The sequence below is a fragment of the Bombina bombina genome, chromosome 8 (genome assembly GCF_027579735.1).
Source record: "Bombina bombina isolate aBomBom1 chromosome 8, aBomBom1.pri, whole genome shotgun sequence".
In the NCBI taxonomy this organism is placed as follows: Eukaryota; Metazoa; Chordata; class Amphibia; order Anura; family Bombinatoridae; genus Bombina; species Bombina bombina.
In genome coordinates, this window is record NC_069506.1 from 320096802 (window position 1) to 320119337 (window position 22536).

At 38.7% G+C, this 22536-nt stretch overlaps 1 protein-coding gene and 5 non-coding genes across 6 annotated transcripts; all 6 read right to left on the reverse strand.

Moving 5' to 3' along the window:
* Positions 1-1167: 1167 nt before the first annotated feature.
* On the reverse strand, positions 1168-9403 carry HSPA8 (heat shock protein family A (Hsp70) member 8). The gene is made up of 9 exons (XM_053691527.1): positions 9257-9403; positions 6769-6978; positions 6479-6684; positions 6113-6265; positions 3801-4356; positions 3296-3498; positions 3016-3214; positions 1887-2119; positions 1168-1575 (listed from the first exon to the last, which is right to left on the reverse strand). Exons 2-9 carry the CDS (start codon positions 6971-6973, stop codon positions 1390-1392), a joined length of 1941 nt encoding a protein of 646 aa, XP_053547502.1. The 5' UTR covers positions 6974-6978; positions 9257-9403; the 3' UTR covers positions 1168-1389.
* Positions 1768-1863, reverse strand: LOC128639286 (small nucleolar RNA SNORD14). The gene has a single exon (XR_008399156.1). It is a non-coding gene; the product is annotated as a small nucleolar RNA SNORD14 (small nucleolar RNA).
* LOC128639284 (small nucleolar RNA SNORD14) lies at positions 2889-2984 on the reverse strand. Its single transcript, XR_008399155.1, has one exon. It is a non-coding gene; the product is annotated as a small nucleolar RNA SNORD14 (small nucleolar RNA).
* LOC128639288 (small nucleolar RNA SNORD14) lies at positions 3577-3669 on the reverse strand. Its single transcript, XR_008399158.1, has one exon. It is a non-coding gene; the product is annotated as a small nucleolar RNA SNORD14 (small nucleolar RNA).
* On the reverse strand, positions 5988-6083 carry LOC128639353 (small nucleolar RNA SNORD14). The gene has a single exon (XR_008399201.1). It is a non-coding gene; the product is annotated as a small nucleolar RNA SNORD14 (small nucleolar RNA).
* On the reverse strand, positions 7066-7160 carry LOC128639287 (small nucleolar RNA SNORD14). The gene has a single exon (XR_008399157.1). It is a non-coding gene; the product is annotated as a small nucleolar RNA SNORD14 (small nucleolar RNA).
* Positions 9404-22536: the final 13133 nt, after the last annotated feature.

Consider the following 22536-nt stretch of genomic DNA (forward strand, 5'->3'; position numbering starts at 1 on the left):
AGGGCAGCATAAATGTATAGGAGGCGCAGTGAGAATTATATGTAGGCAAAGAATGGCTTGGAGGAGCTATTTAACAGCTCTGCTGCTCTTTGCCACCTCCTGCTGACCAGGAGGTGAGTATCCCATTAGTAATTAAGATGATCTGTGGACTCATTGTGCATAAAGAAAAGAGAAAGGCTGAGTAATCTTACTCAGGCTTCAGCATTAGGGTAGCAATAACTACATGGGAGGCTCATTGAGGATTTTACCCCCACAAGTTCCCAATGCTTGAAAGCCACCACTGCTCTACTGAAGAGCGATATGGACTACGGCTACACCCTAGGACAAAGCAGAACAATCTTGCACTGCTGAAAAATAAAATCTTGCTTGAGGAATCTTCTTTTAACACCTAAACCTTACCACTTCCTTGCTCTAACGTAGAGAAAGAATGACTGTGGATGGAGGGAAGGGAGGTGATATTTTATATTAGACAACTTATTAGAAAGACAAAACTAGATACATGCATTATCTGAATTTGTTTAATTCTGCAATTAAAAAAAAAAAAATTGGTGCCACGGGTAAATTCATGAACTGATGCTCAATGGACCAAGGTTTTACCTCAGTTACCATCCTTAAAGTGTGTGAAATGTATGGGCGCATTTAACATGCCACACTGACTGGCTCAGCAATCACATGACATTGGGGCACTATTTTGGTTATTTGCTGGACTGCCTTACTCCTGAGGCATCCAGTGAGCCCGTTACCAGCATGCTAGTATCTAAGCTTTATTTTCTAGAAAGTGTAGCATGACCAACTAGATGCCAGCACATGCAACACATCAGGAATCTTATAAAATGGAGGCACTTGACCCTGATCACTTAGTGACACAATGCCCTTGTAATTAACCTGGGGTATCCATTATGCAATGCCTCAGTTTTAAGACAAGCCAAACTAGAAAAGTGACAGCGGATAGAATATATATATATATACACACACACTTATTTTTTTGCTGCCTCTAGGAAGGAAGCTGAGAAATTATACACATGGATTTGTACATAAGGTGGTTAAGGCTTGAAGCACATTCTGATCACCAATACAGTATTATACAATGCATGCAGTTACCATGACAGACATTTAGATGTTTTTAAAGTTTCATATAAACGTAATTTAAGAAACCACAAGTCAAAGTCAGCCAATTAAATAAATTTATTCTTTTGGACCCAAATTTGTTTCAGAACAGATAAAGTGCAACGGTGTTCTTTTAACCAACATTATGGAGTGAATTCAAGTATTAACAATGCCCTTAAAAAGTTTAAACAATAAATTACATGGAAAAACTTTTGAACAGCCATTGATAGAAACTTGCATCCTAGGTTTAATTAGATGGACCCATAAAGAATGCATCCAACTTTAGTCAACTTCTTCAATGGTGGGGCCAGATGATGCACCACCTGATGGAGCACCACCAGCACCTGGGAAGCCACCTGGCATTCCTCCTGGCATGCCACCTGCACCCTGATACAGCTTGGTGATTATTGGGTTGCACACCTTCTCCAGCTCCTTCTGTTGATGCTCAAATTCATCCTTCTCAGCAGTCTGGGAGAAAAAAAAAAAAAAAAAAAAAAAAAAAAACTCAACTTCCATGTTTCACAAGGCTCAGGGAATATTTGTATCACTAAATGTTAGAGCCTATAAGCTCATGCTAGTTAGTGAAAAATTAGCCTGTTTAGCTAAGTTAAAAATTTAGTTTTTTGTAACTTCAATAATTTAGTGCATTTAAGAAGCATGTCGCTCAGACATCCAAGGAAGGTAGTAAGCCATCATGTGTCTTCCGACATCTGGTGGAAACTACGAATGGCTTTGGAATCACGTTCATCATAGCGACTTTGAGTTATTGCCTTACTCACCTGGTTCTTATCCAGCCAGCTGATGACCTCATTGCATTTATCCAGTATTTTTTGTTTGTCTTCATCACTAATTTTCCCTTGTAGTTTTTCATCTTCAACGGTTGCTTTCATGTTGAATGCGTAGGACTCCAATGAATTCTTGGATGAAACTTTGTCCCTCTGTTTCTCATCTTCTGCTTTGTACTTTTCAGCCTCTTGAACCATACGCTCAATGTCTTCCTTGCTGAGACGACCTGTTGACAACGGCATTTGTTTATAATTTGACTAGTTAAGACTGAAACTTGTCTTCTGGCAAAACTACTCACAATAGTTTAACATGAGCCAGTGATAAAAAAAAAAAAAATAAGTGGGCAACTGAGTGGGGAATTTTAAATCTATAATTTATCAGTTGTAATGCATAATATAATTTAAACTTCATTTGAAATGTCTGGATCTGAATTATAAAAGGGAGAGTTCACAACCACTTTGTTTTTTTTTTGTTTTTTTTTAAAAAAACACTAAGACAGAAATGGGTCCATAAGTCAGTGCCAATCTTTAACACTTAAAGGGACAGTTCACCCCCCCAAAAAATACTCCCATTCAGATTGTTTTAGCGGCTGAGTGTAATTTTCGCTTAGTTCCCCAACCTATACTGAAAGTTTTGATACTTGGGTCTCAGCTACTGAATAGCCTAAGGAAACAGCCAGCAGAAGAAATTAAACTCAGTGGGGTGCAGGATAGTTAAGTAATAAGATAAAATGTTCCATGGTTCCGTGTATTGAGCTTTAGTTTTACAAAGACAAGGAAGCAAGTGTGTACACAAAGTGATAACATAATGAGCTATGACATTACCTGAAGCTCAACCAACTGTAATAGGCTGTGGTGTAAAAAAAAAAAACGCAGCTGCTTCATAAACACAACTAAACCAGAAAATTGCTTTTATACTCTGCAGCTGGTATAACAAGTCATTGAAAATACAATTTTAGTGTACTTTAATTAACATAATTCATTACAACGCAACAGTCGCTCAGACATCCAAGGAAGGTACTAAGCCATCATGTGTCTTTCGACATCTGGTGGAAACTACGAATGGCTTTGGAATCATGTTCATCATTGCGACCAATAGGGGAATTTCTGTAAATTGAATTACCTTTGTCATTTGTGATTGTGATCTTGTTTTCCTTTCCAGTGCTCTTATCTACAGCAGACACATTCAGGATACCATTGGCATCAATGTCAAATGTCACCTCAATTTGAGGAACACCACGTGGAGCTGGAGGAATGCCTGTCAACTCAAATTTTCCCAAAAGATTGTTATCCTTTGTCATGGCACGCTCTCCCTCATATACCTATAGAGACAGACATCTCGTAAGTTAAACCATATACTGACCAGTGAGACAAGCGCCTCAAAACAAGATGCAAATATTTACCTGAATCAAGACACCAGGCTGATTATCTGAGTAAGTTGTGAAGGTCTGTGTCTGTTTTGTGGGAATGGTTGTATTACGTTTGATTAATGTGGTCATCACACCACCAGCAGTCTCAATACCCAGCGATAGAGGGGTGACGTCAAGTAGAAGGAGATCTTGCACATTCTCTGACTTGTCACCAGACAAGATGGCAGCCTGGACAGCTGCAAGGGGAAAAAAAAAAATTCAATTATGGTTCAATGTGTAACTTTTCCAATCAAAACAAGTCCCTTGAACTTCAGTCGCTCAGACATCCAAGGAAGGTAAGCCATCACATGTCTTGCGACATCTGGTGGAAACTACGAATGGCTTTGGAATCATATTCATCATAGCAACCAAGTCAACTGGACCTAATGTGCTAAAGGCAATGGAGTGAAACAGTGTTTCCCTGGAGTGATCTGTAATTAGTGATCACTTACAATTTAAGACTTTACAGTTAAGTGCTACAAGATGTCATGATACATACCTGCACCATAAGCCACAGCCTCATCAGGGTTAATGCTCTTGTTTAGCTCCTTTCCATTGAAGAAATCCTGGAGAAGCTTCTGAATTTTAGGTATACGAGTGGACCCACCAACCAACACAATATCATGAATCTGAGACTTGTCAAGTTTAGCATCACGAAGTGATTTTTCAACAGGATCTAAAGTGCCTCTGAAAAGATCAGCATTGAGTTCTTCAAATCGAGCTCTGGTGATTGAGGTATAAAAATCAATTCCTTCATACAAAGAATCTATTTCAATGCTGGCCTGAGTGCTGGAGGACAGGGTGCGCTTTGCACGCTCACAGGCAGTGCGGAGACGGCGAACAGCTCTCTTATTGTCAATGATATCTTTCTTGTGCTTTCTCTTGAATTCGGCAACAAAGTGATTTACCATGCGGTTATCAAAGTCTTCGCCACCCAAGTGGGTGTCACCAGCTGTAGATTTTACTTCAAAGATACCATCCTCAATAGTAAGTATGGAAACATCAAAAGTGCCACCACCAAGATCAAAGATCAGCACATTTCTTTCTGCTCCAACCTAGAATAAAATTCAGTACACTTATTCCATATAGTACTAATCCACATTTCCTAGCCTTGTATATTGTTACTATCTCCATTGTGAAGGTTTTGTAGAAAGGTTGCATTAACAACTTCACAATAACACAGGCGTCGGGGGTACTCTTAGAGACACTGAACCAAAATGGGTTTTTTTTATTCAGATAGAGCTTTCTAACTTACTCCTATTATCACATTTTCTTCATTCTCTTGGTATCTTTATTTGAATAGCAAGAAAGTTAGATGTTGGCCCATTTGTGGTGAACAACCTGGGTTCTTGCTGATTGTTAGTGGGTGAATGTATGCACCAAAGTGCTGTCCAGTATGCTGAACAGATAGCGAGAATAGGAGTAAATTAGAAAGTTGCGTGCTCTGAAATAAAATAGTGTTCAGTGTCCCATTAAGGGACAGGAAACCCAATAATTTAGTGATTCAGATAGCATACAATTTGACAGCTTGCTTAATTATCTTGGTATCCCTAGGTAGGCTCAGGAGCTAACTGCACATACTATTGGCTTAAAGGGACAGAAACCCCCCAAAATTCTGCTTCAGATAAGAGCATGCAATTTTAAACCACTTTCCATTTTACTTTTATTACATTCTTTTTGGTTTTGTTTGTTGGAGACAGGATGTAAGCTCATGGGTGTGCACAACCCTATATGGCAGCTGTTATACATTAGCAGGAGCACTAGATGGCAGCACTATTTCCTGTCATGTAGGGCTTCAGGCATGTGCATACCTAGGTATCCCTTCAACAAAACATGAGAACGATACAAATTTAATAGAAGTAAACTGGAAACTAAAAAAAAAAAAAAAAAGTATTCAATATAAGAATTTTGGGGTTTACTGTCCCTTTTAAAATTGAGATCTAGGGGCTCCCACCCCGGCAATCAGGCATCGCTGGGGCTTCCCATTTTGCACCATGATGTCACCGCTCAACTAACAATTTATAATAAAGTATAGGGAAAGGGGGCATGCTGCTTAGAAACATCTACAGACCCCCAAGACCCACCATTGGAAAGGTAAACTTAAATCAGCTTAGCACTCAAGGGTTAAACAACTTTCCAATTTACTTTTATTCAATGTGCTTCCTTCTCTTATGTACTGAAAGAAGTGTCTAGGCAAGCGCTGGAGCAGAGAACCTACGTTCTAGCCGATTGGAAGATTTATTTTTTTATAATATATATATATATACAGTTAGAAACCATTAGTGCTGCTCCTTCAACGAATAGAAGTAAATTAGAAAATTGTAATCTGATTCATTAAAGAAATGTTGGGTTTCATGTACCTTTAATGTTCAGTTAGCTCAAAATAGTGCATAGCTGCTCAATAAAGGATATCAAGATAATGAAGCAATATCAGATTATATTGAGTTATTTCAAATTGTATGCCTGAATCATTAAATTGAGTCAATCCTTTAAACGACCAACAGAATTGGATATTTGAAATATGTAGTAGATTTTTGTCTTGACAAATTTCAGTAAGGCAAGCAATGGAGCAATTTATGGCCTGAACACATTTTTAATTGTAAGTTACACATGCATGCACTGATTCTCTATATCCTAATTCTAGATCTGCGCCAAATAAAATTTAGCTTTTAATAGCACTGAAAGATCGCTCAGACATCCAAGGAAGGTAATAAGCCATCATGTGTCTTTCGACATCTGGTGGAAACTACGAATGGCTTTGGAATCATGTTCATCATAGCGACCCACAGAGCTAACTGTTACTGTACTTACCTTCTTGTCCAAGCCATAAGCAATAGCTGCAGCAGTTGGCTCATTAATGATTCTCAATACATTGAGGCCAGAAATTGTGCCAGCATCCTTTGTAGCTTGACGCTGGGAGTCATTGAAGTAGGCTGGTACAGTAATAACTGCATTTGACACTGTCTGCAAATAAAGATTGTGAAGAAAAAAAACAATTTTATTAAATGGACATTAGCCACCTTGTGGCTTTACCACATGCTACCTAAATTCAAATCCTGTAAATAAGGATTTCGGAATGCTGCCAAATTTGACGTGAAGCATTTGCTTAGGCTCTAGGGTGTGTGGGGCAGACACACAAAGGGAGTTTAAATCCAATTGATAGCAATCAAGACTTACCTTGCCAAGATAAGCTTCAGCAATCTCCTTCATTTTTGTCAATACCATTGAAGAGATTTCCTCTGGGTAGAAAGATTTGCACTCTCCTTTGTAATCTACTTCGACCTTGGGCCTTCCACCATCACTAATAACGTTGAATGGCCAGTGCTTCATATCAGACTGTACAACAGTATCTTCAAATCTGCGACCAATGAGACGTTTGGCATCTAAAAGAAATTTGAGTTAGCAATACAAAATCTTCCCACCATTTTGACATCAGTCACAAAGAGCTACTAGTAAACTAAACTTACCAAAAACTGTGTTTGTTGGGTTCATGGCAACTTGATTCTTGGCTGCATCTCCAATCAGCCTTTCAGTATCTGTGAAGGCCACATAGCTTGGTGTTGTCCTGTTGCCTTGGTCATTGGCAATGATTTCAACCTTTCCATGTTGAAAGACACCCACACAGGAGTATGTGGTTCCAAGATCAATTCCAACTGCTGGTCCCTTAGACATGGTTTCTGTGACAAAAAAATATAAAATAATTTAAGACTGCTATACATTTCTTTCAATGCAGATCTTGCCTTATTCAAAGATAAGCAGTTTAGTCGCTCAGACATCCAAGGAAGGTACTAACCATCATATGTTGTGTAACATCTGGTGGAAACTACGAATGGCTTTGGAATCATATTCATCATTGCGACAGTTATGTAGCATTATATCAGATTAAAGTGACACTAAACCCAAGTTTCTCTCATGAGTCAGATTGAGTTTCATGCTCTAATTTACTCACATCACCATTTTTTGTTCTTTTGCCATCTATTTAAAAACCAGGAATGTTAAAGGGACATTCCAGCCAAAATTGGAATCCACATGCTCGTGCTTAAGTATTGAATAGAAGCATTTTGTAATATACATGTTTTAACAAAAATGCTACTAATAAGTTATAGCAGTTTCAAAAGTGTATTTAAGTATGCACCATGCACTAGCATTTTAAACACAGCACTTGCAGAGAGGATATGATGCTTATACCATCTGGCAATGACTCACTTTTGCAATTGCTGACATGATAAAAGCCCCACCAATGTTCTGAGCACCTGCAGTACTTAAAATGCTGGTGCATTGATAATATCTAGCAATGCTTCACGTGCACAGAAAAATGGTAACACTGAAATAGCGATAACTTACTGCAAGCATTCTTGCCAATATATGTATATTGCAAATATCTTTCTATTCAAAGATGCAATTAATCTATATGCATTTAAATTTTGACTGGAATGTCCCTTTAAGCTCAGGAGACAGTCCATTTTTGGTTCAGCACTCTGGATATTTAGCCAACAATCAGCTAGTACTACCCAGGTGCTCAACCAAAAATGGGCTGTCTAAGCTTTACATTCCTGTTGTCAAATAGATAGTGAGAATGAATAAAAATAGGAATTAGAAAAGTACATGCTCTGAATAATAATAAAAAACGTTAGTATCTAAGCAAGCATCAAAAACGGTAAGATTTAAAGACATTGATCATTACGTTTTGTATTATAGTGCAAACGGCACTACAAAACTGAATTACATCATTTCATATACCTATTAACCAAGAGATGTCTCATAAGCATTTTGGTTTGCCGAGCTTGATCATGCAGTCACAACCTAAAATTATAAAACCGTATTCTATGTGCCCAAGTACACCATTATAAACAGATTCTGAATCTAATACTTAGTGGAAGAAATACCAATTTATGCACACATTGGTGGCATAGTTGGCTATTGACGCCACAAGGAAACATTTAACACTGAAAAACAGGCAAACATCCTGTTCTAGATCAAGCCAGTGAAAGGAGGATGTTTGCAAACAAGGCACTACATCCATAAACTTAGAATACATTAGATAGAGTTCTCATATGCTTAAAAGGGACATGACAGCATAACGTTTTAAATATATATTTATATATATATCCATATATCCTCATTCACAATTTCCTTCAAGAAAGGAGCAGCAATGCACTGCTGGAAGCTAGCTGAACACATTAGGAGAGCCAATAACAAGGGGCAAAGATGTGTAGTGCATTGCTTAGCATATGCTTCTTAACAAGCATAAGAACAAAGCAAATCAGGTAATTTAAGAAAATTGAAAATACATTTAAAAACTGCATGTGGAACTATGCAAGTTTAATTTTGAGGTTACAGTTTACTCACAATAGAGTAATCCAATGCTCATCTTCAAAAAAAAAAGCCATTAGTTAACATGAAAAAAAATTAAAGAATCTGCCATAACATCCATACTAATTAATATTTCTTGCAGCCCACTTAAAATTAAATACAGCACATAGGCGTAGGCTACCACACTTCAGCCATTTTGTTTCCACCATGAGGGTGGTCGGCCATCTTGTACTGAAGGACACGTGACCGTAGGAGCTAAAATTGCGGCGGGGAGTAGAAATACCCATTAAGACGTATTCAATAGGCCCTGGTGTAGTATTAGGAGTGTAAAACACTGTTTAAAAACAAAAAATATATAGGACTACGCCTTAAGGGTTTTCACGCAATGGAAAAAATAAAAAAAGTACATATATATCTCTATCTAAATAATTAACCGAACATACACATACAGAGTTAATTATATATAAAAATACGAACACACACGTTTGCCTGTATAAATTCACCTACAACTATCTGGGGGGGAAATCTATTTTAATAGGCATGCAAACACTACAACACAAACTATAAAACTAGTTCTAGGAACATATTATATTCAAACCTCTCTATTGTATATTTTAAAAGACCATTTACCCCCCTTTGTACCTGTTCTGCGTGAAGGGCGTTAGGATGAGGATTACTTGAACTGTTCGCCGCCTCCGAGTTGCTGATGGTGACTGAGAAAGGAAAAAGAAGCCGGCGAGTTTATATACAGCTTGAGAAGCTTCCAGAATCCGGCGTCGTGAAGACCGCTACGTCACAGCAAATAGACCAATCACAGCACTCATCACTGACGTCTCATGGAAACGACCACGGCCTTCTGGAATCTTCTGCATACAAAGGCGGTTGTACTGCAGCATAATGCGACTGTCATGTGGCCATTTTTGAATTGGGCAAAATAATTATTATTTCTCTTTCCACTAAGTGTTTTTATTAACTATATTGGAACAGTAATGTATTTCTCTTATAATAATCGTCCTGTATGTATTTGTTTAACCATACAGTCTATGTGTGATTGATGGATATTCTGGTATAATTAATGGCTCGAAACCTTTGCCCCAAATAAAAATGTCGCTGAAGGTTTCTCAGACGCTATAGGGCACAGTTAGAAGTCAGTTGTTGCTGTAGCTGAGCGCGCGTGTTACTATTATGTCTCTGCATATACCTTATGCTTTAGTAAAAACGTGCAATTGCTTTGTTTTGCTGATGAGGGAATAATGTCATGTGGCCGCCATTTTGTTTTTTGAACATCTCTCCGTACAATGTGCATTTTGCAGAAAATATAATAACCTTCAATATCCCCTATTGCTGCTATCTAGTCAGTTCAATTAACAGAAACCCCAAACTATTACTTGGTGCAAATACACAACCATAAGGTTTAATATAATAATGAAGAATTGATGAAAAACATTGAATTTGATCAAGTAAGTAAATGGTATTGAATCAAGTAATTTATATGCAGCTGACAAAATAACAAATTTGTTACAGTATGGAAAATGCTTAATACAATGCTCTTGTGATTTTGTCAACTGAATCACTGAACTAAGCAATACCATATGAGGTCAAATGTGTTTATGAATAAATAATTGTAAAAAGGCGAAACTCTACTTCTCTGTGTGCCAGTCTTTATCTCTTCCTAATTATCTATTGTATTTTGCCCATGAGTTCCAGATGCCTTCTCTTGCTTTATTTATTCCAAATGAAATTTGTTTAACCTGAAAAATGCTGCTGTAAAGCATGTCAATTCTAAAATTAAACCCCCATTGCAATGTGTATTGTTAACCCCTGAAGGACAGAGGTAATTGTCCCAGTGTCAGACATCCCAACTCTCCCTGAAGTTCAGGGGGTCTCCCTGATTGTAATAGCGGCTCCCTGATGCCAGCAAATGGATTGCAATCTCCCTGAAACTCCAAGTATCATGATCCAATGTGGCCCAAATCTGGAAAAGTGTTTCTTTAAGGCAGAGCTTTCCACATTTTTCATGTTGGTGACACTTTTTAGACCTACATCATTTCACAACACAGTAATTCAGTTGCACTAGCAAACAGGAGGTTAAATTAACTTGTTTTAAGAGATACAGACACATACATAAATTATATAATAACTAAATGTATTTACAAGTAACAGTAAGTATGTACAAGAATTAAAAAAAAGTTTAATAACACCAATAACTACTTACTATTTTAATGGGATGTATCAGGTTGATGGGATGAACAGTTTCTGAATATTTGGTGGAATATTAGGGTTTTTGATAAGATCCAGAAACATAGACTAATCAGATCTAGTACAATGGTTTATACTTGGATTTTAACACAGAATAGTTTTTTTCCATGATAGCATCTTATTTCTATATTTAATCTTTATTTTTAAGTTTGACCTGAACCTTAAAAATACTGTCCATGCCAGTAAAATACTGTCTGGGTGTCAACCTTACCCTACGCTAAGAATAGTGATCATTCTGATAATACAAGCGAATGGATTCGCTTGTATTCCGCAGCGCTATTAACAAAGGCGGAGTACAAAAAAAAAACAGTTATAGGGATCAAATGGGTAGAGGGCCCTGCCAAGAGTTGCACTGTTGTAGTCAGCTCTTGAGAAGGTGATCAACAAACAGCTGGACTCTTAAGCTTACATGCTAGGGGGGTTCAGGGGATAGCAATGGAGGAGAGGAACTGGTATAAAGTAAGGTTAGCATAGGTTGTATGCATCCCTGAACAGTAGAGTCTTTAGGGAGCACTTGAAGCTTTTAAAACTAGAAGAGAGTCTTGTGGAATGAGGCAGAGAGTTCCACAAGATGGGAGCCAGTCTGGAGAAGTCCTGTAAACGGGAGTGTGATGAGGTGACAAGAGAGGAGGAGAGTAGGAGGTCTTGAGCAGAGCAAAGGGGATGGGAGGGAGAGTATCTGGAGACAAGATCTGAGATATAGGGGGGAGCAGTGCAGTTGAGGGCTTTGTATGTCAGAGTGAGAATTTTGTGTTTGATCTTGATAAATGGGCCCCATTGTTTAAAGATATTAACCAGAAAATGTTAGCACAACCAACATTTTTTTGGGGGAAAATTTATTATTATTATTATTATCATCAGGTGTTTGTACTTTCAATGGATAGAGGGGCCAAGCTAATATCACTTATATTACAGGCATTGAGTTATGTGTAACGTACAAGCACAATAATAACGCTTAAAAAGTTAGAGCACCTGGAGACCTAAAGTAGTGTTATGGCTAGTATAAAAGTATAGCAAAATACGTAAAATATAACAAAATAATGTATTTCACACACACATACATACATAATGAATGTAATGTAAAGGTTTTTTTATTAGTAATTTAAAGGGATATGGTAAATGACATGGTGTTGGACTGGGAAGGGCTCAAAGGTGTACACATGTGTGTTCATATGTAAAGAACACTAAGATTATATGAATGTAGCATGAGTGCCTCAACTGAGTGGGCTAGGATATGAATAGGTAGTAGCAATGTTTAATAAATGACAATAAAATGTTGGCAATAAAACAATAAATAAAAACAGTTTAGACAATAAAACAATAATCGTACATTAACATGGATCCATGTGTATCAGCACAGTGTACAAAGGCTGGTATGATGAGAATAAATCTATATATATACTATATAAATGTACGAAGAGAGTACCACTAAAGCAGTACTACACCTTATCAGTTCTCAAATACAGCAATCGGCACCCAGCAGGGTCGTGGCCGTGATCCTTTGAAAAGTCACAAAATGTTCCTGTGAGTAGAGAGTAACTTGTAATTCCAGATTCAGTGAGGTTATAGTGTAAAATATCCAAGTGAAGATCCAAGTGATTATTTAAATAGAGTCCAATATAGTTGTGATCCCTCCAAAATAATGATTTGAATTGGTGAAAGAATAGTAATAAAATGAAAGAGAAGTAAAAAAATATTTCAACCAAGGACAAAAATGCAAAAATATAAAAAATATAATCCCCAAACACCCTGACATGTTTCGCCTTCCGGCTTTGTCAAAAAGGCGAAACATGTCAGGGAGGCTGGGGATGTGTGATCTCCTTTTTTTAATAGCAGAATATACTTTAACTTGCCTCTCTATAGAAATATGTTGCTAACCGTAAAATAAAACTAGTACTCATGGTATATAATTAAAGTGGTGATTTGCTAGGGGGCTATTATGTTGCCATATTATTAACCCACAAATATCCGGAACAAACTTTAATGCAATTCTAAGCTAATAGTATTACGGATAGCTTATAAGTGGTTGTCTCAGCAGGTAACCATTATTATATGCACTGGCTCAATACCATTGTTAAGAAAAACGTGAAGCATTTAGAATACTACTTTTATTAAACATCCTCATAGGTATGAGTAATAACAATTGAGAATAGAATATCATAACCTATTACTTGGTCCAAATAGACCGGCGCTTATTACCATGAGACAATATGTACAATCCAATAGATTATTTATATATTACTGTGTAAAGTGTCTGTTGTAAAACATATAGTTGTTGCATTTAAAGCCACATTAATTTATTCTGGTAATTTCAGCACCCTGGTGCAGTCCGTATTACTCTAGAATTATTTGTGGTGATTCTCCAGATATGAGCACCACTTTAAGCGTAAGACACTGAAAGGGAAAATAAGCCTCTATTTCCAAGGTATAGGATATCCGAAGTTATTACCATTACGTACATCCATATATACCTATTAAGTAAATCCAACTGTAGGAATTCACTGTTTGTAGTCAAGAATATTTATACACCTAATAGATAGTGTATTGTGTATTTTTATAAATATCCCACATTTGTTCTTGCTCTCTATATTATTCAGCAATACAATAATTGTACTTGATAGTTATGATGGGTTATATCTAGTGTAGCTGTATTATACAGTGGGCTCACTTGGTTGCTCCATTATCCAACTAGTACATTGGTTATTAATACTATTATATTCTCTACTAGCATTATTCCTACAGTGTACTAATCACCACAATAATAAACTGAACTTTACCACTCTTATTTTAACCCACTGGGTATATATTGTTCAGTATATTTTATAGTACCTATTGGACAGAAGTGTCAGGATAGGTTAAGTCCAGAGTTAGACCCAAATGCTAGAATGAGGTTTGTAACACCCTAGCACTGTGAGTATATACCAGGAGCTGACCCTGCAACAGCTACAGTAATATACTCACTGAAATAGACTGGAAGTTGGCACAGCAGGGTCAGGAGAAGAAACTTCGTGTAGATAGGGTTAACCAAAAGAGTAATCAAACAAGCAATATCCAGCAACGTGTAATCAGGCAGGTAGGGGTTAACCAGTAGAGTAATCAAGCAAGCAATATCCAGCAACGTGTAATCAGGCAGGTAGGGGTTAACCAGTAGAGTAATCAAGCAAGCAATGTCCAGCAACGTGTAATCAGGCAGATAAGGGTTAACCAATAGAGTTATCAAACAAGCAATGTCCAGACATCACAAAAAGAATGATATTGTACAGGCAAAGAATCAGGAATGTCCAAAACTGCCACAACAGTACTAGAAGGTTTGGGAGTATTCTGAAGACATTGTTTGAAACAAGAAGATCCCCAAGTAACAAGTTCCCCTTTAGACCAGGAGAAAACCGGATCATGAAGTTGTAGCCAAGGAAGTCCCAAAATTAAAGGAAACTGAGGAGAGGAGATGATGTCAAAACAGATGGTTTCTGAATGAAGTACTCCTACAGACATAAGAAGTGGTATCGTAGAATATTGAATGATTCCAGAACCTAAGGGTTGACCACTGACAGTAGTGACCTTAATTACTTGGCTCTTGGAAAGCAAAGGAAGCCAAAAGGAATTGACAAAATCCGAATCCATAAACATTCCTGCAGCTCCAGAATCGATGAGTGCTTGAACCTGGAACTTGGTGTTGCCAAAACGGAAGGTGACTGGAACAAACAGCTTGGGATTGAGGGTAGGAAAAGATCTTTGGCTTAATTCAGTCCCTCTTTCTGGAGTTAAGCCCTGGCTTTTACTGGACGGGTTGGACAATCTTTTAACAAATGCCCCTTAATACCACAGTAAAGACATAGTCCAAGATTACGCCTTCTGAGAAGTTCAGCTTCAGATAACTTAATTGCACCAACCTCCATGGGTTCACTTGATTCAGAGATAGAGGTACTCGGAGCAGGAAGGTTTGGTGAACGAGACATAGGACGGAAAGTTGGTTTGATAAAGGATCTTCTGTTACGGTCACGTTCATGGAGACGCTCAGAGTAACGAGCATCTAACTTGATACATAAATTGATGAGTTCTTCTAGAGAATCAGGAAGATCCCTATAAGGCGATCATATAGAATTCTAGACTGGAGACTTCCGGTGGGGGCGGAGCTGTTAGACACGCTGTTACTGCACAGCTCGGGTGCTCTGGAGAATAGGAGCAAGAAAATCTCCCACAGCATCTACTTGCCTGCGTGACCCAGAATCGCTGGGGTCCGTTGCAGGCTAACAGGCGGCGTCTACGCCTGTGCAGAGGAAGCCCTGGTACTGGCGGTAAAGCCCGGCGGTGGATACCGCAATCACCTCAGAGGAGCCCTGCAGAGTGGAGAAGAGGGGCGTCAAAGGCGGGTAAGCTGGATCTTTGCCCGTGAAGCGGTCGGACTCACTGTTTGGAATAGCCACTGGTAGGAGGGGGTAGTTTGTCCGTTGAGAGATCGGCGGGCAGCGCTCCCTCCTCGCGGTGAAGAGTGTCTCACCTGGTTGATTGAAGGTGTGAGGAGACGCCGACTTTCCCCTTTGCTGTTTTTCCCAGGCGGACTGCCAAAAGTTTATAAGCTGCTGGTAAGGCATACCTAGCCTATGGGCATATACTCCCTGTACATCTTGTGCTTTGGGGGTTGAGATCTGCATTTAAGCTGAGGCACTGACTTTTTTTGTTAAAGGGGTTTTGACCCGAAGTGAGCCAGTGACAAGAAACCCTCATTGATTACCTATATTGCACTTGCTAACTTAGGCCTATTCCTACCTGAGTCTCTGGGTAATATCTGGGGGAAGTGCTTTACAAGAATGAATATGGGGTATTCTGGTACCTGATACTACAGCATGACGGAGCTGGTTATACCTATCACTGCCCTTATTAATGCATGAAAGTGAATCCTGAGATATAAGGAGAATCAGCATTCTACTTGACTTTTGCTTTGGTTGTGGTAACTTTGTTTTACTTGATCTCGTCTAAGTCATTTGGAGGCCTTTTGTGCAGCGTACTTGTTGCAGGACTTTGGTATCCTCTGACTCTCTGTTCCCCACTTTACCTGTTCTGTGGATTGTATGTTTATTTGCAGACCAAGAGTAAGAAGAAGAAAGAGGAGATAGGAGGGGAGAGGCTGGAGAGGAGAAGGAGAGGAGGAGAAAAAAGATTTAATGTCTATCAAAGGACTGCTTAATGTTGGCTAATGTAAATGGATGTTTGCTTGTTTTTTTTCATTATAGATTTTCCTAGGGGTCTTTCCTTCTCTTCTTGTCTAGATCAGTGTCTAGCTTGAGAGATAATACATTATTCTGTCAAAAATATATTGGTAAAAATCTCTTTAGAGAAAGGGGTTTACTCCATACTAATATCTATCTGCATACTATAATTATTTAATTACACTGGTGCTCGCTTCCCATAACCATAATTGTTAAAGCCAACAGGCCCTAATATCACTGTTAACCTATTCTCTACACATCGGTTAAAAAGTCACACAAAAAAAAAAAAAAAAACCACCTTCACAGCTGAAACTGTACTAATACTGGGTTTTTTTCTTTATTTTTGCTCTCACTCAAAGAGTCATTTGTTCTCTTTGGATTTGAATACACAGAGACTACACAGAGTTTTCTTTTCTTTTTTGGTTTTATTGCACATGTTATTTCTTTTTCTTTTTTTCTTTCTCTCTCGCTGCATTTGCAGCTTTGCACATATTGGCCTAGATTTAGAGTTCGGCGGTAGCCGTCAAAACCAGCGTTAGAGGCTCCTAACGCTGGTTTTGGGCGCCCGCTGGTATTTGGAGTCAGTCAGGAAAGGGTCTAACGCTCACTTTTCAGCCGCGACTTTTCCATACCGCAGATCCCCCTACGCCATTTGCGTAGCCTATCTTTTCAATGGGATCTTTCTAACGCTGGTATTTAGAGTCGTTTCTGCAGTGAGCGTTAGAGCTCTAACGACAAGATTCCAGCCGCCTGAAAATAGCAGGAGTTAAGAGCTTTCTGGCTAACGCCGGTTTCTAAAGCTCTTAACTACTGTACCCTAAAGTACACTAACACCCATAAACTACCTATGTACCCCTAAACCGAGGTCCCCCCACATCGCCGCCACTCGATTCAAATTTTTAACCCCTAATCTGCCGACCGCCACCTACGTTATACTTATGTACCCCTAATCTGCTGCCCCTAACACCGCCGACCCCTGTATTATATCTATTAACCCCTAACTTGCCCCCCACAACGTCGCCGCAAGCTACTTAAAATAATTAACCCCTAATCTTCCGACCGCAAATCGCCGCCACCTACGTTATCCCTATGTACCCCTAATCTGCTACCCCTAACATCGCCGACCCCTATGTTATATTTATTAACCCCTAATCTGCCGCCCCCGCTATCGCTGACCCCTGCATTACACTTTTAACCCCTAATCTGCCGCTCCGTAAACCGCCGCCACCTACGTTATCCCTATGTACCCCTAATCTGCTGCCCTAACATCGCCGACCCCTATGTTATATTTATTAACCCCTAATCTGCCCCCCACAACGTCGCCGACACCTACCTACACTTATTAACCCCTAATCTGCCGAGCGGACCTGAGCGCTACTATAATAAAGTTATTAAGCCCTAATCCGCCTCACTAACCCTATCATAAATAGTATTAACCCCTAATCTGCCCTCCCTAACATCGTCGACACCTACCTTCAATTATTAACCCCTAATCTGCCGACCGGAGCTCACCGCTATTCTAATAAATGTATTAACCCCTAAAGCTAAGTCTAACCCTAACACTAACACCCCCCTAAGTTAAATATAATTTTTATCTAACGAAATAAATTAACTCTTATTAAATAAATAATTCCTATTTAAAGCTAAATACTTACCTGTAAAATAAATCCTAATATAGCTACAATATAAATTACATTTATATTATAGCTATTTTAGGATTAATATTTATTTTACAGGCAACTTTGTAATTATTTTAACCAGGTACAATAGCTATTAAATAGTTAAGAACTATTTAATAGTTACCTAGTTAAAATAATTACAAATTTACCTGTAAAATAAATCCTAACCTAAGATATAATTAAACCTAACACTACCCTATCAATAAAATAATTAAATAAACTACCTACAATTACCTACAATTAACCTAACACTACACTATCAATAAATTAATTAAACACAATTGCTACAAATAAATAACATTAAATAAACTATCTAAAGTACAAAAAATAAAAAAGAACTAAGTTACAGAAAATAATAAAATATTTACAAACATAAGAAAAATATTACAACAATTTTAAACTAATTACACCTACTCTAAGCCCCCTAATAAAATAACAAAGCCCCCCAAAATAAAAAATTCCCTACCCTATTCTAAAATACAAATATTACAAGCTCTTTTACCTTACCAGCCCTGAACAGGGCCCTTTGCGGGGCATGCCCCAAGAATTTCAGCTCTTTTGCCTGTAAAAAAAAACATACAATACCCCCCCCCAACATTACAACCCACCACCCACATACCCCTAATCTAACCCAAACCCCCCTTAAATAAACCTAACACTACCCCCCTGATGATCTTCCTACCTTGTCTTCACCATGCCAGGTTCACCGATCCGTCCTGGCTCCAAGATCTTCATCTAACCCAAGCGGGGGCTAGACATCCACTGAAGAAGTCCAGAAGAGGGTCCAAAGTCTTCCTCCTATCCGGCAAGAAGAGGACATCCGGACCGGCAAACATCTTCTCCAAGCGGCATCTTCTATCTTCTTCCATCCGATGACGACCGGCTCCATCTTGAAGACCTCCAGCGCGGATCCATCCTCTTCTTCCGACGACTAGACGACGAATGACGGTTCCTTTAAGGGACGTCATCCAAGATGGCGTCCCTCGAATTCCGATTGGCTGATAGGATTCTATCAGCCAATCGGAATTAAGGTAGGAATTTTCTGATTGGCTGATGGAATCAGCCAATCAGAATATAGTTCAATCCGATTGGCTGATCCAATCAGCCAATCAGATTGAGCTCGCATTCTATTGGCTGATCGGAACAGCCAATAGAATGCGAGCTCAATCTGATTGGCTGATTGGATCAGCCAATCGGATTGAACTATATTCTGATTGGCTGATTCCATCAGCCAATCAGAAAATTCCTACCTTAATTCCGATTGGCTGATAGAATCCTATCAGCCAATCGGAATTCGAGGGACGCCATCTTGGATGACGTCCCTTAAAGGAACCGTCATTCGTCGTCTAGTCGTCGGAAGAAGAGGATGGATCCGCGCTGGAGGTCTTCAAGATGGAGCCGGTCGTCATCGGATGGAAGAAGATAGAAGATGCCGCTTGGAGAAGATGTTTGCCGGTCCGGATGTCCTCTTCTTGCCGGATAGGAGGAAGACTTTGGACCCTCTTCTGGACTTCTTCAGTGGATGTCTAGCCCCCGCTTGGGTTAGATGAAGATCTTGGAGCCAGGACGGATCGGTGAACCTGGCATGGTGAAGACAAGGTAGGAAGATCATCAGGGGGGTAGTGTTAGGTTTATTTAAGGGGGGTTTGGGTTAGATTAGGGGTATGTGGGTGGTGGGTTGTAATGTTGGGGGGGGGTATTGTATGTTTTTTTTTACAGGCAAAAGAGCTGAAATTCTTGGGGCATGCCCCGCAAAGGGCCCTGTTCAGGGCTGGTAAGGTAAAAGAGCTTGTAATATTTGTATTTTAGAATAGGGTAGGGAATTTTTTATTTTGGGGGGCTTTGTTATTTTATTAGGGGGCTTAGAGTAGGTGTAATTAGTTTAAAATTGTTGTAATATTTTTCTTATGTTTGTAAATATTTTATTATTTTCTGTAACTTAGTTCTTTTTTATTTTTTGTACTTTAGATAGTTTATTTAATGTTATTTATTTGTAGCAATTGTGTTTAATTAATTTATTGATAGTGTAGTGTTAGGTTAATTGTAGGTAATTGTAGGTAGTTTATTTAATTATTTTATTGATAGGGTAGTGTTAGGTTTAATTATATCTTAGGTTAGGATTTATTTTACAGGTAAATTTGTAATTATTTTAACTAGGTAACTATTAAATAGTTCTTAACTATTTAATAGCTATTGTACCTGGTTAAAATAATTACAAAGTTGCCTGTAAAATAAATATTAATCCTAAAATAGCTATAATATAAATGTAATTTATATTGTAGCTATATTAGGATTTATTTTACAGGTAAGTATTTAGCTTTAAATAGGAATTATTTATTTAATAAGAGTTAATTTATTTCGTTAGATAAAAATTATATTTAACTTAGGGGGGTGTTAGTGTTAGGGTTAGACTTAGCTTTAGGGGTTAATACATTTATTAGAATAGCGGTGAGCTCCGGTCGGCAGATTAGGGGTTAATAATTGAAGGTAGGTGTCGACGATGTTAGGGAGGGCAGATTAGGGGTTAATACTATTTATGATAGGGTTAGTGAGGCGGATTAGGGCTTAATAACTTTATTATAGTAGCGCTCAGGTCCGCTCGGCAGATTAGGGGTTAATAAGTGTAGGTAGGTGTCGGCGACGTTGTGGGGGGCAGATTAGGGGTTAATAAATATAACATAGGGGTCGGCGATGTTAGGGCAGCAGATTAGGGGTACATAGGGATAACGTAGGTGGCGGCGGTTTACGGAGCGGCAGATTAGGGGTTAAAAGTGTAATGCAGGGGTCAGCGATAGCGGGGGCGGCAGATTAGGGGTTAATAAGTGTAAGGTTAGGGGTGTTTAGACTCGGGGTACATGTTAGGGTGTTAGGTGCAGACGTAGGAAGTGTTTCCCCATAGGAAACAATGGGGCTGCGTTAGGAGCTGAACGCTGCTTTTTTGCAGGTGTTAGGTTTTTTTTCAGCTCAAACAGCCCCATTGTTTCCTATGGGAGAATCGTGCACGAGCACGTTTTTGATGCCGGCCGCGTCCGTAAGCAACTCTGGTATCGAGAGTTGCATTTGCGGTAAAAATGCTCTACGCTCCTTTTTTGGAGCCTAACGCAGCATTTGTTTGAACTCTCGATACCAGAGTTAAATTTATGGTGCGGCCAGAAAAAAACCCGCGGAGCGTTAACAGCCCTTTTACCGCCGAACTCTAAATCTAGGCCATTGTTTGTAATCACAGGGTATATGGAAAGATTTGTTATACATACGAAACAGAGTTCCCCCATAATGCCGCCAAAAAGTAAGGACAGAAAGGTTTGGAGTGCAGACACCTCATTGGACCCCTCTGTGAAGGGGGGTATGGCCCATTTAGACACAGGTAATTTAGTATCGCAACTAACCAACATATTCACTCCTCAGTTTGATATTATTAAGAAAGAGCTTAGCAGTATATCTACAGACATTGTTTCATTGTCAAATGAGGTTAAGCAATTTGCCTCAAGAATAGGGGAGGCAGAAAATAGGATCTCTGACTTGGAGGACCGGGTTAATATTCAAGATAAACTTATGCAAGACCATGAAGCTAAAATTTCAAGTTTACAATTCCGTCTGGAGGATCGCTCCAGGCGGAATAACATTAGAATTATCGGACTCCCCGAATCCCCCGAGTATGAGGATCTTATTAAAGTTACCTCTTTATTACTCCCTAAGGCATTAGGTTTTCCTGAACAACAACTCCCTCTTGCAGTCGAAAGAGCCCATAGAGCTGGATATAGTAGAACAAGTACATCTATGGGTAATAGAAGTAGAATGTCTATTTTCAAACTTCTTAGATATCAGGATAAGGTAGACGTATTAAAAGCATATAGAAAGATAGGGGAATTTGTATTTGAAGGAAACAAGTTGTTGATGTTTCAAGATTTCTCAATAGAAACGTCCACTAAAAGGAAACAAATTATCCCGTTATGCACCAAGATTATTGATAAAGGGTTTAAAGCTTGGGTGGTATACCCTGCAAAGATTGTAATGGAAGAGAATGGTGTTTGGCGAGTTTTTAATAATCCCCAAGAGGCCCATGAGTTTATCAGTACCCTATAGCATCTTAGGAGAATTAATTCTTACCAGAATGAAAATCTGTTTTGAACAAGATTGATGTGTTATTTGATTTGTTATATTGTTTTAGTTATAGCTTGGTTGGACACACTGTTTATTAATATTTTTAAAAGGGGAAAAAAAATTTTTTTTGAACTGAATGTTTTTTATTCTAAGTTTAAATACCTCTTAGGTTCAGTATGTCGGTACAGGATGGCAGATTTTTCCTTTTTTTTTACTTATGTTGTGTTTGTTTGTTTTTTGTTTTTTTGTTTGTTTTTTTTTCTCTCCCCTCCTCCCGCCCTTTGTTATACGCCCAGCCTAAAAGATATGGAATATTATCTTATGTTGAGGATTGATGGCATCCAAGATTAATATACTTTCTTGGAACGTGGGGGGCATCACGTCTCCTAGAAAACGTAAGTTAATTATCAAATATCTTGCTAAATTTAATCCTGATCTTGTGATGCTACAGGAAACACACCTTAATATGGTTGAAGCTGCCAAATTGAAGTGTAAATGGGTAGGCGAATGCGTTGCAGCGTCAGGTGTTAAAAGAAAATCAGGAGTAGCAATATTGTTACATAAAAATTTAGGCCTAGATTTGGAGTTCGGCGGTAGCCGTCAAAACCAGCGTTAGAGGCTCCTAACGCTGGTTTTGGCCGCCCGCTGGTATTTGGAGTCAGTGATTAAAGGGTCT